At 42.3% G+C, this 17,212-nt stretch overlaps 1 protein-coding gene across 3 annotated transcripts in view; it reads left to right on the forward strand.

The window, feature by feature from the left end:
* The window catches only part of CMTR2 (cap methyltransferase 2), a 50,615-nt gene extending 42,782 nt beyond the window's left edge, over positions 1 to 7,833 (forward strand). For all 3 annotated transcript variants that reach the window (XM_085636900.1, XM_085636901.1, XM_085636902.1), the window contains exon 2: positions 1,838 to 7,833. In XM_085636900.1, coding sequence (XP_085493026.1) covers positions 1,852 to 4,140 — 2,289 coding nt within the window. In that variant the 5' untranslated portion in view covers positions 1,838 to 1,851 and the 3' untranslated portion in view covers positions 4,141 to 7,833. The remainder of the gene's footprint in view (positions 1 to 1,837) is intronic.
* Positions 7,834 to 17,212: the final 9,379 nt, after the last annotated feature.

A 17,212-nucleotide genomic window follows, 5' to 3' on the forward strand; every position in this document is an offset into this window, starting at 1 on the left:
GTACCACCGAAGTGCACAGGGCTTCATTGATACTGTAGGTGGAACTGAAGAACATCTTCGTGCGGCAGCCTGTGTGGTTCCAGCGTTTATATTGAGCACTGTGTGGGTTTATGTCACTAGGCGCTACAAATGAACATGTTCCTCCTATGAACCGCCAGTATTTTGATGTTGGTGTATCAGTGCCAGCAGGTTGCACAGCACTGCAGGTGAAATTACGTCATTGACACACCAGGTCATTTTTCTCCGTGCATGTCAGCTGTATATTTCATGTAATTTTTGCATTTTAAATCCACACGCTTCCTCTGCCAGCCCCTTCATTCACGGATGAATCCAGTGATCGTTCTGTCAATCCATCCATCCATTCATCCCTCGATACATTCATCTCCACACTCATACTTCCGATTACCATCCATGCAACCATCTATCAACGTATCCATTCATCCACCAAATCATCTCACACATCCACCCTGCTGCTTTCGATGTTTGTTATCTAAGCAACATACTGATAGTAACCAATTGTCCTCCATATAGAATACATGACCATATCACTGTATGGTCAATGCAACGGTCTCGGCATTGTTAAAGTTAGAGCTATTGGCATTGCTCATGACATTATTTTTGTTTATGTTTTTGTTTTTAAAACATGTAGAGAAACGGCATTGTTATTTACAAGGTCAATAGCTTAATCAGTGTGTGTGTAGGTGGCTCTGTGTGTGGGTGCAAATGCAATAGGTCTTGCATTTGAGAGTGATTAAGCTATTGACATTGTAAATAACAATGCCGTTTCTTTAACCCCTTCGGTGCTCATGACGGAACGGTTCCGTCATGAGCCACGGTTGAGCTGTGCTCATGACGGAACCGTTCCGTCATGACCACGCCCGCGCAAGATTCCGTCAGCACAGCGGCGGAATCTGCGCAGCATGGAAGGGGTTAAATGTTTTAAAAACAAAAACATAAACAAAAATAATGTCAGGAGCAATGCCAATAGCTCTAACTTTACCAATGCCGAGACCATTGCATTGTAAATGCTTGTTTGTTTAATGACTGACTGTTCACTTGATTCCCGGTCCTCTCTTCCGATTTCTTTTGTAGATCTAAGATTTTAGTCCATGAATGTTAACTGTTTCCTTAGTCAGTGTTTCTTGGACATGTTTAATGAAAATGATCCCAACGTTTGCTTATGTCAAATTGTGTCTTTGGTTTTCTTCTGTCTGTAATTCTAATGTGTGAATGCAAACTAATTCTTAAGTCTGCGTTCTTTGAGTGCTGTGTATCTCTTGTGTGTTATTTATCCCTTCATGTGAGTATGATTTTCAGCTATGCCCCTAGATTTATCACAGCTGTTCCTTTAAATGTCTTGATATGCTAACTGATTAAAGTCTCTGTTGATTCATTTGGCACGCCTATGGTTTTAAAAGCTGAATGTTGACTGATTCCCATATACCTTTTTTTTTTTTAAACAACTTTATTGGGATTTTCAAGTGGGGGTGCATCGTAGTACACATTACATTGAGCATTTTAGTTATACAGAGAGCTCAGGATACAATGCAGGCATTATACTACCGCTGTGCCCCATGTGGTGTCATCGAAGCCTATCCAGAATATCACAATACAAATAAGGAGGCCATCAGTTCCACACAGTGTTATGCAGTACATTCCTAGCCTCCAACCTATCGTGCCCAAAGGGAGCAGTGCCCGCTCAACTGACCCCCATCCCACATCCCACCCGGAACCCACCCTCCTTACCCAACTATGCCACGAAGAAAACAATCTTAGGACTGATTCCCATATACCTTGTCTAGTTGCTGACTTGAATTGTTGCACTTTTGTCTTTCAGAGTCCTTATGGAGAATGAGTCCGTGTAAAAAGCAGCGTCTTGATTATGCTGCTGTTCTCGAGATGTACAGCCCTGATGTCCGTGCTGAAATCGAGGAACTCTTTGAGAAAAAGTTCACCTACCAGAAACCCAAGAATAATGAGTGGGCCCTCCCGGGCCCAGATGAATTATGTAACAGCGACCCCCAGGAATATGATCTGCTCCTTGCATTGAAGGAGTCCCTCAACCAGGTGAAGAACCTTCTAAGTGACAAGAAACTTGATGAATGGCATCTCCACACCTCTTCCACCAACAAAGCTGGACGCATAATTCCTGAAGTTAGGAAAACAGTTAATGCAGAACTGTGCACCCAGGCTTGGTGCAAACTTCATGAGATATTGAGCAGCTTTCCGCTTCTTCCCCAAGAAGCGCTGTGGAATAGGGAGCTGAACTCCGTTCACCTCTGTGAAGCCCCTGGGGCTTTCATCACCAGCCTCAACCACTATCTGAAGTCTCAGGAACTTCATTGTGATTGGAACTGGGTGGCCAATACTTTGAACCCATATTATGAAGCCAATGACAGCCTACAGATGATCGCAGATGACCGATTTATTGCCAGCACTTTGACCTGGTGGTACTTTGGTCCTGATAACACTGGAGATATAATGAAATCAAGTCATCTTTCTGGACTGCAACACTTCATTGGCCACATGCCTTGTGTTCATTTGGTCACTGCGGATGGCAGCTTTGACTGCCAAGGGAACCCAGGAGAGCAAGAAGGTCTGGTGGCTCCATTGCATTACTGTGAAGCCATTACTGCTTTGATGATCTTGGGCACTGGTGGCTCCTTCGTCTTGAAGACCTTCACATTGTTTGAACAAGCTTCTGTCAATCTGATCTACCTTCTGAACTGCTGCTTTGAAAAGTTGTGCATCTTCAAACCTGGCACTAGTAAGTCAGGTAACTCAGAAGTCTATGTAATTTGCCTGAATTACATTGGGAAGGCGGCTATTCAACCTTTGTTGGACAAGATTGTATGCAATTTTGGGACGGGAATCCTTGACAAAGCGCTCTTTCCTCAACATGCCATTCCAGATTCCTTCATTCAAGCCCACCATGGCTGCTGTTCATTTTTTCACAAGCTCCAGACTGAAACAATCCTTGAAAACCTCCGCTTATTTCAGCATAAGACAAAGAAAGACCTTGCAAGGTTGAATGCCTTGAGAGACTATGCAGTAGAATACTTCCTGCAGAAGTACAACATGAAGTACATTGCCAAAAAACAGTGGATTGTGAAGAAGGCCAATGTTGGCTGCAGTATTGGATACCGATGGGTGGGAAATAGGAACCGGCGCAGTGACACTTTCAATGAGAGGAAGGAGCTTGAAATGCTGTCTTGGGAAAACAAAGTGCTGAAGGGCTTTTTCTTGCCTTGGGCGGAGGAGCATGCTGTGTGCAATCAAGGAAAAGGCATTGTTCTGGAAAGACCATCCTGTCCTCTGAACTGTGATGAATGGTACATGGTGGAGGGGTTGAAGATAGCCAAAGTAAAGTGCTCACCCTTTTGTGATGGTGAGCTCTTAAAGAGCCTCAATGACGCCATAGCCGGTTCATTCACAAGTGGTATAGTCACAGAACCTGCTCTGCAGTCATGCCCATCCTGCCATGTCCTGTCTGAAGAATTCATACTTGCTGAATTGTTACACCATTCCATTGTTCATCAAGAAGTCACTGTCAATCGACTGAAGGATCAAATTAAATGCTTTGTTGTGGGTATTCCATCGCTGTGCAATTACCAAAGCCAGGACCACATAGAGGTGATCATCCTGGAGCCCCCAACAAACTACGCATATAGCTGTTCTTTGTTGCATGATGGTGATCCCAAATACCATCAGCATCTTCTGCAAGCTATCCTTTTCTCAATGCAGCAGCTGCAGCCGGAATCATCCTTGATCCTCCCCATCATGTCCTGTCTTACACGCTTCACTGCTGGCCTCCTATATATCCTGCATCACTGCTTCCGGCATATCAGCTTTGCCTGCCCCACATCTGCTCAGTCTTTGGGAATTGGTGCTGTGCTGCTTTGTAGTGGGTACGAGGGTCTCCTGGCTCCCGTCCTCAACCACCTGCAGACTCTCAGCACCGAGGTGAGCTCTATGCTGGATTCACAGAAGCAAGTGTTGGAGTGTGTGCCCATTGAACACCTCCTTACGGGTCCACTACTGGAGTTTCTGTGGGATCTCAACTCTGCCATCATCAAGCAGCGCCTGCATGTGATTGGACAAGTGGTTAATCAGAAAGAAAGCAATATAAAAGCAGAATGAGAAGAACTGCACCACATTGGTGTTGGTGGCAGCGGTTTTGATTTTCACTCCTTGATTACTTTTTGAAGAGACCTCTTTCCCTGTATTCATTGTGCCTTACGAATGTACATGTTTTCCAAGTTTCTACTCTTAGGGAAAGTATTGTTGGTAGAGAATTGGAGAGGTCCAACATAAAAAAAAAACTGTCATGTGGTTGAAAAAAAGTCGTATTGTGGAATGGTTGGTTGTTGACAATGCTGAGTGCTTAGTTTAGGCTGTGGTTGTTTCAACTTTCAAGCTGCTACTCTGCTCCCATCCCCTTGGTGGGACTTTCTATGCCAAAATGTGAAAGTCGCCCCTAGGTTCTACTAATCAAATTGAAATGTTATTTTCCTACTAAGCATATATGTTCAGTTTAGTTTGTGTTTTTTGTTTTTAATTAAGCAGGCCCTTGTTTGCCAGCTTTAGTGCCAATATTTTGTCGTCTAAATCAGAAATAGTTGTTTTGTTTCATTACACCATCTAATATGATTTAAATTCCATAAAGCCTTTTCACCCACCATGGTCCGCTGATAGATTCCGCTGATAGATTTTCTTAGTATGATCCCATCATTAGAAAGTTTGATTTCGCTGTCTTCCTTGTGACTTTAACCGTGGAAGAAGTATATTTCTGCCCATTGCAATTGAGACACCACCTTAGAGTGGAATGCAAGGGGAGGATGGCAGTAGTGTTTCTTTACACTCAAGTTTTGACATTTCTGGTTGGTTACTTCTACCACTCTCTCCCTTCTCATTACTGTACAACCTCAATACGTATTTGTTAGCTTGTTACCCAAACTGTTATCTACTGGTGGGGGATACTTATGGCCAACTGCCTCCTTTAGTCTTAAGAGTACAACTTTCTGACGTATGTGCAGCCCACAAATCAGCTGCGTCTTAACTGTTTTTAATTCTACCCTGCTTCTAAACCTGGCAGTGCAACCAATTTTACTTTATGGGACCATGAGCCAATAGTGTATTTTAGCAACTTAAGCCATTGATGTAGGCTATCATACTGCAGCTAACACTTTTGCCTTGGAGCGTCAAGCCTACTTCAGTGCCCTAAATGTTGAACCAGCGTTTCTGGCTGGCACCTTCACTTTGTCTCTCAGTCCTATCCATGGAGCCTGCTGTGACACGCAGAGCTTGGAGGCCAGTTAGTACAAAGCCTAAACAGTGAGCCCATCCCTTAGTAGATTTGCGAGTTCTTTTGTGTAGGGCACACTGTATAACTGCTGAAGTCCTGATAGAATTTACAGTGTGGAGCTCGTAAAAGTACTGATTTGAATAACTCAGTCTCACTCTGCAGTGTGAGTTTCACACCACAGTCTTAGCGTCCATCATTGCCCACCAGTTGTCATCGACCTTGCTCAAGCTGTTGAAAGTGGAGCAGAGACTTCACACTCATTGAATTTGACATTATCTAAAGCAACTTCCGCAAGAGGTGCCTGGTTTATGCTATCCTTAATGGTGATTTTGCTTGGAAAGTAATGAGAGACCAGGAATATAAATCATCAAACTACAACACAGCTGTGAAAGCAAAGTTCTGGGAGATGAGAGTGGGGGAGAAAGGGTATGAGTTCAGGATTTGTCTTTTAGTGAACATTATTGCTGCCCTCTTAATATCACTGTTGTGTAACTTGGCCAGTGCTAAACTTGTGGACCCAGTGGTCAGAGAGCGGCAACATCTACAACTCAAATAGAGACCGTTTACAATTCATTCAGTGGGCATCTTGTAAGCGCTTGTAAGTTTGACTCCTAATTGCTTAAGTCGATTTGGGCACTTTTATTTTTAATATTCCCGTGCGGATGTTCAATATTTGCCATCCAAGTAAAGAGAAACTGTTGGCCTGGGAGGAAGGTAACTTCCATAAAGTACCTGTACTAGAGAAGATTCTCTAAATAGCTCTCGTGCTCAGAGGTATTAAAGAGATATCCTCTGAATAATTTCACAATGCATCTCAAAACCTAGTCTCCGTGAAACAAAGGGACATTGTGGAATTCTTACTTTTGGTGAATGTTGGTAATGTAGCTTGGGTAAAGAGCACTATTATTTCTTCTCACTAGATGATCTCAAACATTTGTAATGACCAGTGACCCGCTACATACCCTCGGCTATTGGGGGCTCTGTCATGTGCATGGACGTTCTCTATGATCAGCGGGGGTGCAATATGTCTGAGCCAGTCTCTTCAAACCACAGTGACTCAATCCAGACGACAATGTGGCAAACGAACACCGCTGTAAATAAACAGCCTTATTTTTGGTGTGGAGGAGATTTTGCTCTCTTAATACAGGTACAATGGTATCGCATAGTGACCCCTCACTTGGAAGTCAGCTAGGGTGAAGACTCATACTCATGTACGACCATGCCAAGAGGCACTTAGTGAAGCCGGCCGTGGTTTATAGATAATTGATCACCGGCATGCAGTGGAGCGCATTTGTTGATGAGCATTTTGTCTGGCATTCTAACAGCTTTGCTCTTAGAGGCTGGACTTTTTCGCCCCTCCCTCCTTAAATCTTCTAAGTGTTCACGCTTTTGTCACTTGCTGAGGAGATGAAGTGGAGCATGCAAAGAGCTATCTCTGCAAGTGCATGCCTAGTAAAACCACGTGCTGCTATGGTTAATCTCTGAATTCATGAGCTGCAAACCACTCACTTTCCTTCGGGCCTATTTCATATTGTTATTTTTTTATAAAGGCTTCTGTTATGCTCTAGTGAACCTGGCATTAGCAGAAGACCTATTATAAAGTCAATGCCTCTAGGACATAAGTTCAGTAAGTAACAAGGAAGGCAGGAATCTACAGCAAGTGTAGAATGCAACTTTCAATCTTGTTTTAGACATTTTTCTTTTTGCGGGTCCTTGTGGGCCATTTCTGACTTATCATGTTGTTGTAAGTTCAGTTATATCTTTGTAAGACATAACGTTTAAGAAGGTTCTGATAGTCATCTTTGAGCTGCTAATATGACATGCATGATAATAATACGAAGGGAATCACACTGCATAAGAAAATGTACAGTGAGGAGACAGTGTGTCAAGGGGCAACATATGCAGAGCTTTAATGAGTTTTTCATGATCATAGAAACAGGATGAGTCATAGAACATTAACTTCCCATGCTGTAATGGTCCAGTGATCAAGCACAAACATTTAGATGATAAAGGCTCTACAGAATTACACAAACAATACAGGCTTTCTCTGGATTGCAAGAGGTAAAAGAAATGTAAAGGAATGCAGCAGGATGGCCAGGAGCAGCATTCAGACTTCAAACCTTAAATCATGCACTATGAATAAAGCACAAGAGGAGGATGGACTGATTTTCGGTGAAGGTGAAAGATGTAGGGGGTGAAAGAACAAGAAGTAACAGAAAAATGTTTCATAGATCACATGATAGTGTTTAGCGGATATATGCTTTGCACTGAGCAGGCTTCAACTTCAAAATATTGTTGAGTGTCCAGCAGCCACCATCCAACAAATTTCTATTGAAGAAGGATCTGTTAAAGGTACTGATTTTGTTTTACTATAATTCAGTTGAATTACTCGCTTCCAGTGAGTCATGGAGAATTGGCAGCTAGGAAGGCACACTGGTGATGCATCATAATATGAACCAGATTTTATTTCAATTTTTATAATGTGTACATTGTGAGGTTCCTTGTACATAAAATGTATTTTCATTTTCTGATGCGTCCTTGTGTATTTTTTACTGTGCTGTCTTTCTGATGTGGTATACACTAGTCTCGGTAATGTTGGTAGGAATATGACAGTAGTGGATATATGTCCAACAACAGGTTTGAAGTGCGGGCTCAAGAGAAATAAGAAACTTTGAGATGTGTTGGCATGATATTTGTTAGATATGTTTGTCTTTCTATGCTTCTGGCGAAGTAATGTTCACTTTCCTACTGCTGTTACAAACAATCTGCAGAACGTTTCCTTTAATGTTTTTTATGTCTCTGGATTATCTACTTACTTTTATTCGTAGAGTACCCTTGTAGCACCACCCATAGTTTGTGTAAGTGTAATGATATGAAGGTTTCATGTATACATTCAGTATCATCAGAGGGCATTCAAAACTTTCTCTGATAACACGCTCCATTCAGACATGCCCATCAGTCTTTCCCCACTGAAGTGAGGTTTTCTCAATTCGACACGATTTGAAGGGTAAGGGAGCAAGTGTGATGAGGTGAGCTCACACTCTTCTTATGCTAAGTATCTTAACATCTCATCACCCAAGGCTCTATACCACTCTTTGCAGCATGCCACCTTTAAGCAAATTAATGCTTAGAGGTTCAGTTGGTCCTATAACATCCATTCCCAGAGCAGCAACTGTTGGCTGCCTTTCAGCTTTCTCCTATTTCATGTGTTGGGTCTTAATTCAAGACTGTAAAATGGATGAAGTCTTTTTTTTAGAAGAAGGCTTCGTTGTCCTTGGTGTGCTCTCTGGTTTTCATAAATTATAGCTCAGCTCCATACATGTGCAAGACTTTGGAAAACATTTTTAATAAATAGGTGTATTTTAACTATTATTTATAATCGAAAATATACCAGCAGGGGCAACATTTTTTTTAAACCTCCAATTAAACAAGGTCATAACAAAGCACATTTGTCCGAAATTCTCACTCCCTAAACATATTTTAGGCTGACAAACTAGGGAATAAGCATGTTTTCACAAAGGATGTTGTTGACCGAAAACACAATTATGCGTTTAGGGAGTTAATCTTTGTCCCACCTTTTAAGGTAATGCCTTGTTTTTCCACTGTTATTTAAAAGTAAGAGACGTTATTGCTTCTTCTGTCCTCGCCTGTTCCAGCCTCCATGTGTCTGTGTGTATTCTACCTTCCGGTTTCTCACACTTTTAAAGATGTGAATGGCTGCCAGGAGATTTTCTTTTACAGAAGGTTGACGGTTGCCTCAAAATCAAACCGGTCTGCAGCAGATGCACGACAGGGAAGAGTGGCCTAGTGAATTAACAGGAGTAGTTCATGCCCCACTCCACTGGAACCCTGACATTGATTGTTTTGGGTGGAGTTCATTATTTCTTCTAAAGTTCTAGAATCCATCTCATAGTCAACATCCGTAAATGTCACTATTGCATTTCACAATGTCGCCAGTAGTGCTGCCAAGAACTGATTATAGAAACCATCAGTCCTGTAGTTCAGGATTCAGTCATATTTAAGATCTGTAATGCAGGCTGCAAATCCCTGGCCTTCTTTCGCCCACAGTGCACAGGTTCTTGATCCTTTTTGTAGTCTAGTCAAGTTATGTTAGGAAAATAAATTGGATGCAGCCTATTTAGACCGTACATTTCTGAGAGGAACCCCGACCTAGGATCTTTTAGGTGTTGCAACTTCAAATAAGAAATTCAATGGCCTCAATCTTATCAGCCCCTCTAGAAAAGGAGAGCAGGTGGATCAACAGTTTCGAGAGGACAATCGTTAAAACGTCACCAGTTATGAAAGCTGCAAGCTCCTCTTACCACTTAGTTTGCTGCTTTCACTCCTCACATGAATGTATGGAGCAATTTACTGAACATTTCCTTTGATAAAATTGGAAGACTCTAAAGAGCTCCTTAAGAAGGAAATGCTCACATTAAACCAGCTTATCAGCTACATTTCCCGGTTGTGCTTTACATCCTCGACTCTTCAGGTTCAGCAAAAAGAACTGTTTCACCAGGTTCCAGCTCTATAGATCCCACGTGGGCCAAGAGAACCAAAAGATGAAGATGACAGCTGAAAAGTCTGGGTTTCAAAAAGTTACCGTTATACTTCAAGGGCTACAGCAGGGGCTAACGCAAGCAGGTTAATACACCTCTCTGGCTAGATGTAAAGGAAACCAGCAGCCTTTGGGTACCAAAGACAATGCTTCTCCTAAAGCAAACAAATAAATTGGTTCTTCTCCCCTCATTGCCCTGGTGGCAGAGAGCTTTTCCACCATTTCCTATCTTGAGAGATAGGGAAGAGACTGAAAGAGTTGTTAACTGTTATGCAGAATGGATTCGTAATGGGATTTTAAGGTTCTCCGCCTAAAATTCCGCCTCTGGTGTCAAAGGCTTTTCTCATTGACTGTTTCGTATAAGAGATACAGATAATCGGAAAGTATTGGAGTTTGTCTCCCTAACACCCAAAGGACAAAACCATTCCTGCTATTTAGTCACAGAAAGTTGACCATAGCATAAGTCTTTACTGATTTTTCAATCACAGAATTGTGAATACATCTGTCAAGATGATAAAAAATCAGGATGCTGGCACTCCTATTTTCTTCATAACTAAAAATTATGGAGCTTGGATGTGCGTGATAGAATTGCAGGTTCATATCCCACTACGACTACAACGCAGGCATTTCCCAATTGTCTAAATCAATAACAATCACTGCTAATATGTGGCATGCTGTACTGCGACATGCTGTACTGCGATGACTAGCTACTCAGGATCAGCTTACAGCAAAAGGCACACCACAATTAACAATCGTCAAACATTCTTCAAGGTCTAGGTCTTCCTATCACTCAAATCCCAGGTATTCAGTTCTTAGAAGCAGTTTTGATCACACGGATTGCAGAAGAGGGACTGACTGTTTTATATACAAAGTGACTGTTCCTAATGATCCCTATTCCAACAAGCAAGTTTCCTTTTTTCTGGGCTCCATTACCTTGTGTATCTTCTTTATACCAGAGGTTGGATTACAAATGAGACTACTTCTGGAATTCCTGAAACACTAATGGTGCCAGAGGCAGGGGACTATTGCAACAATTCCCATTGTGTTTGTGTCAAAAGAAAAATATAATGCATGGCATCCAGTTTCAGCACCCATCAATTGATAAAACCATTGTAATATATATTTTACGACGATAGATGTAGGAAAGCCGCCATTTATGTGCGGTCACCTCGGATATGTCACCTTTTGCTGGTTCCTATATTTTTGCTGGCTATAGAACTTTGTGCACTATACCCCTGCTAACCAGGAGTAGAGTGTCTGTGCTTCCCCTTGAAACATGGTTGAATTGGCTTATTGACTTATAGACTTTCCACCATTTTGAAAATGCCCTCACACTTGGCATTTTGGGCCTGTTTGCAATAAGGCAACCTTGAACTACTGCAAAAGTAAGTCGTCAGGGCTTTTGTACTTTTACCCCATTGATTAGGAAGGGGTTAAGAGACCACCACCTACTAGTTAGTGCCAAGCATAAATGTGGCATCCCCAGACACACTCTTCAGAACACTGGACCTGATGAAGATCAGAAGAGGACTGGACCTGTTCTCTGTGACCAAAGAAGAGACCTGAAGGACTGAAGCGACACTCTCTCTTGTACCCAGGCCAAAGACGTGAACTCCAGGGGTCATTTGGCTGCTCCACTTTGTGGCTACAGGAAGACAGCAAGCTGCAAGAGGCCCTTTCCTGGAAGTGGCCAGCTGACCAGTGGCAACTGATCTGGGAATGGATGCCACTGTTGACCTTTGCTTGGCACCCTGTGAGTCTCTAAGTGTCTCTCCTAAGGTACTGGGGGCCATAGACGTATACACCTGTGCTTGATTGGAATTTAAACAAGCATTTACAATGCAATAGGTCTCACAGTGACATTATTTTGAGCTATTGACATTGTAAATGTCTTTGTTATTTTGCTTTGTATTTTTTGCATGACACATAAATAAAATGCATTGTAATTTTAAATGGCAATAGCTAAAAAAATTGTAAACGTGAAGCTTATTACGTTGCATGTACACTAGTGTCAGCTATTGGCATTGTAATTGGTACTGTCTTTTATTAATGTGATTGTTTTTTATCAACATATATATAATTCATTTCCAATGCTAATAGCATATACTAATATTAATGTGATACTTATTTTATTTCCAAGATGGTGAGAGCTACTTCCATTTCATTTACAATGCTTTTAATTTGTGTTTTTAAAACCCGCAAGGTGTGCATTAATATGCAGACCTTGGTACACTGGCAGTGAACCGAGAAACATTGATAATGCGTATGTTTGTAATGTTAGTTTTGGCAATTATCAGCCCCACTATGAAGTGTAATTTGGATGGGCATTTTTTATATTATTAAGAACACAGTTTATGGTTTAGATTCCTTAAGTTTTTCTGTTTCTTACACATTAAAGAGACACATTAAAAACAAAAGCATATATAATACAAGCAGAATGTAATTTTCTGTTGCCATCACACACAGCTGCCAAGGTTTCAGATTCCTGTGAGTGACATTTTTATAATTTCAGTGTAAGTATGAGTGACATTTCTACAACTATAAGTGACACTTTCTGGCAAGCAAAATCAAGCAATGAAGATGAGGGAAACATAAATATATCAGAAATTACACTAATTTGCGCAACAAGATTGTCTGAATCATGTGTTCAAACACACGTACTTATGCTAAACGAGCATGGTGCTGCAGGTTTCTAGCCCGGCTGGTGAGATCACTGCTGTATAAGGTGACTCGCATAGCTGCTGTAACTAGAAAACAAACCACAACCTAAAATGAGTTGTGCGCTAACGTAGTAGCTGAGAAAAACGAGCAGAGCAGTCAGTGACTGCAGTGCACAGTTCTAGTCAGTACTGAGGCAGGCAGCTCGATTAGATCGCTCACGCCGAAAATTATAAATACAGCTATCGCTCACACCGAAAATTATAAATACAGCTATTAGCAACTACTTTTATACTGAGTCGGGCACACTTACTTCTTTTGAGGGCGGTGAGCCAGCGCCATGGCAATTCGCCAGACAGGCATTTTGAGGACGTGCAACCGGCCATGTCCTTGGGGAGCCGGGCACTTGCCTAATTCCAAATTTATCACCTGCCCCTTTCCTCCCTGACACGCACTTACTGACCACTCACATGACCAAAACACACAAATGGGGAAAGGTGCAAAAAATCGTGATTCACTCAGGGCACAATTTCATACATAGTCCACACAAGTACCTGCATTTATCGTGGGAAGAGAGGCGCACTGGGCAGTTGAATTGGCGTGCCGGGCCCGTGGAAGCAATGACTCCTCACACCGCATGACTCTCACTCAATCCTGAGAACTTACACATTCTCAGCCATGGCCGGCGGGGTCGGGTCCGGTCCCGGGTTACCGTGTGCGAGCACTAAAGCGGCGAGCTCTCTGCCATATTGCCAGTGCAGCAGTGAGTGCCAGCCGGTACACAGAGAGCCTTGGAGAGGTTGGGTCCGTCGCAGGATACCGCTGTGGGTGCGAGCTGCGCTGCCATTCCCCCAACAGCACATGAAGGAAACGGGCAAATAACTAATATTAAAAAGGTCATGGGACCGTTCAGGTCCAATCCAAGTAAATAAAACACGGGACATGCACTCGGCTGCATGGGGCACTTCACAATAATGCAGAGACTGCTCGGGTCTAGCTCCAACGCCACTCAGGTCAGATTTCAATAAACAAAGCACTTTAGCTGTGAGGAGGGTAGTGCGATCTCCCTTTGGACCCCCACCTCTCCCAGTACCTTGAGGATTGCGTTGTCCCTCCTGCACCCTGAGGGGTGGGGCACAGCGTTAGCCATCCCCTGTGGGTATGCAGAAAAAGCGGCTCGCACAGCAATTTAATTAAATAAATAAATAAGCGCGGTCTTGCGCTTGTCGGTGCAAAGTTATGTGCCAGTTCGTGTTTGTTCACGTTTGTTCACAGTGCCAACCCGAGTGGAAGCGCCAGGATGTACGCTCAGTGCCAGCATTGCCGTGAAACCAGAACAAATAAGCGGGCAGAGCCAGCGAGCCCTGCCGCTCCTGCGAGAGAGTCGTAAAAAGTCAGATTTACTGCCTGCTTCCGGGAGGACATCTGCCGCCGTCCGAAAAGGAGACAGGGCGGTAACAAACAAGCCTTATTTCCAATCCGAGGCCACCGTTTAAAAAAAAAAAAAAAAGCCTTGTAAACATGATCACTCACTCCACACCTCCTATAGATAAGAAATTCCTTCACGACAGCCATCAAGCAAACCATTGAGTCTGGATGGGCCGTCCGAAAAGGAGACAGGGCGGTAACAAACAAGCCTTATTTCCAATCAGAGGCCACCGTTTTGCATAAACAATGACTCCTGCCAATGAAAGTAATGGGCGGGGCTTCAAGCCCCCTTTTAAAATCTCTACCACAATATGTCTCGCAGAGCGAGCAGCGCATGCGCGCTGCAACGCTAGGCGAGACCTAAAAACTAGGTTAAAAGGCAAAATCTTTGACCATGATGAAACTGGTTGGTGTAACCAACCCGCACTCCATTGCACTTGGCCTCAAATGGCACCTATGTCCTGGTCAACCGTGACTATTGATTATCATTGCGCTTTGTGTTTTTTGGCACTATTTCTACTTAAAACTTATTGGGTTTTTAACATTGTGGTATCATTTTCTTACTCTTTTTTTCAAATTCGGTTTACGATTTTTATTGTTTGGTGTTTTGATTTCACTACTGTCTTGGTTCTGCATAAATACTTTATACATTATCCTAATTTAACCTTGTCTACTCTGTGCCTTTTCTTCCAGGGGATTGAGCTCTGGTTAATTTAGTGACTTTGAGTGTTCACCCTGACAACAGTTGAAATCATTCCTTGTAGTGGTTAGTTACCCTCCACAAATAATAATAATACACTTTCTTACCATGGAGTACTCAAGCACACGCTTACAATGCAAGGGAAGTGATCATTCAGGAAACGTGAGTATGACATCACCCAGCTGAAGGGTAGAGTTGTCGAAGTGCCTCGCAAACCTCTTTTGTCCTGCAAGCTTTTCCATCAATTCTTTTTCAAACAGACGCAACCACCATGTATTATCTCAATATACAAGTGCACACAAAGTCAGTAGTCCTTTTGAGTGAAGTAGAAGTGCAAATGATGAGCTACCCACTTCTGTTGAGGAACATCCACATCACTACAGTATACTTGCTGGGCCTTTATAACTCTAACGTGCACAAGCTCAACAGACAACTGATTGGGCAATATACGTGGGTGCTAAACAGCAAATTTGACAATTCTGTTTTTGGGGGGTTCCACACATCAAGCTAGCCTCCACAAAGAATATTACAAATCCTAAGATTGGTCACTGAATTTCCTAGATCAACTGATTATTCCCTTTTGATAGACTGGTCAAGGATATGTCAACATGTACTAACCTGGCAATTCCGATCTAGTAGGCACAATGGTACCTTCCACACTTCACCAAACCCACAATTAACCACACACTATTACTTTATAGGTTCACAGAAGGCCTAAGGAGAGGGGAATGGGACAAGAGAAAGAAATGGGGACTCTGAATATCATCACACTGTGTGACTGCACAGCTGTACTTGGTCTACACTGCAGCAACGTAAATATCTAAAATCAAATGCAGATTTTTTTAAAGTATATCTGTAGTACAGTTTTTAAAGTTTAACTTTAGATCTTGCTTGCGATATGTTTGCTGACCCTCTGAATTTCCCATGCTGTATCAGGAATTGAAACCCGGTATTTCTTCTGAGCTGAAATATAATTAAAATTTGTATAGTAACTGTGAATCACGCTCATTTGTAATATTTTGGTTGCTAAAGAAGTCTCCCTTCAGCATTAGAAACTGGTTTCCGGTAATTAGCTTGCATTCAGTGTGACAAGTCGATAACTGAAGACTTGATCTACAGTTTGACTTACAAGGTACACTCTCAGTCAGTGAGAGTGACAGAAAACATTACATTCACCACCCTGATGGACTACATTCTGCCAAATTTAAGAGATCACCACTGGCGGTTCCTATCAAGGTACAAAATATATTTGGCGGACAGCCACTGTCTGTTGTGACAGCTGTTCACCAAACTACCAATTTTGTTTTTCTCTCAAAAGCAGTCTCAAACAAATAACTAATGACCCCCACCCCAAGGTAGCTTTTTTTCCTGAGTGAGGAGGTTAGTGTTTGTTTGTTTTTTCTGCCCATCTCTGCTAGATTGACAGACAGACAAAAAAGGCATCACACTGTCCACTCTAAAGAGGGCGGGTGATGTAAGGCCAGCCTCAGACGTCCCCTAGGTGTCAATGCATCAGAGGAAGCTTTCCATCAACAGAGGCAATGGGGGGCACAGTTGACGGAAAGCTAGTGGTCCTCCTCACCCTGAATATGGAGGGCGAACTGTCGTTTTTGTGGACAGGTTACTCCGTCATGTTTGTGCTGGAGTCCCCAGTTTGCCAAACTCTAAATCTACCCCCGTAACAATAAAGGCATTTATTAGTAATATATATCTCATCTATTCCTCTTACTATTCTAATACTATACTATTCTTGATATCAGTATACCATACAACAATAATGGTACGCCAACAAGATTCCACTGGAGTTTCTAACCGTTACTTTGTGGCCCACAGAGCAGCTCCTAGTGGAGGAAACAAGGGCAGGAGAGTTATTATTCTAATGGACGTCCCCTTATGAAATTAACACATGCAAACATAGAAAATTCCTTGTGAAAACAAACAAGTGCATGTTTATATGCTTGCAAGTGTGATGCAACATACTTATTTGCTTCTAAGACGTCTTTTCTTCCACTTCACGTAAGAATAGATGTCAAGGATTCCATAAGACAGTATTATGGCTCGTTTCACTTCCTATTGGTAAAAATGAAAAGGCAGAACATGTTGAATTCTATAGGCATACTTTATTTAAAAATATTGAGACTTGTTATATTTAAAAATGTATTCTGGATCGCACACGTGTGTGTATTCTACCATTTTTGCATTCAGATGAAACCCATGATAGAAAAGAATTACATGTAAATAGCTTTTCCTACAGTCCTCTCAACTATCGGAATTTGTCCTAGGACCTCCTTGGATAATGGAAGTATGTCTTATTGAACCTAAATGTCAGAGTGGAGTGCAAGTTACTCAGTAAGTATAGAATTTGCAACACAGTATCGAGATGTCCTACGGTTCCCCGAATGTCCCACCTTAGTTTGGCCCCTAAGACACCTCCGTTCACTGCAACCCAAGTTTTTGACCATCTAATGCAGTCTCACTCAACAGGACTATGTGATAGTATCACCTGGCAATGTTTACAGATGACTGGCACAAACATACTGAATTGTGTGTGTATAGGATCAGT

This window comes from Triturus cristatus, chromosome 12 (genome assembly GCF_964204655.1).
Source record: "Triturus cristatus chromosome 12, aTriCri1.1, whole genome shotgun sequence".
NCBI lineage: Eukaryota > Metazoa > Chordata > Amphibia > Caudata > Salamandridae > Triturus > Triturus cristatus.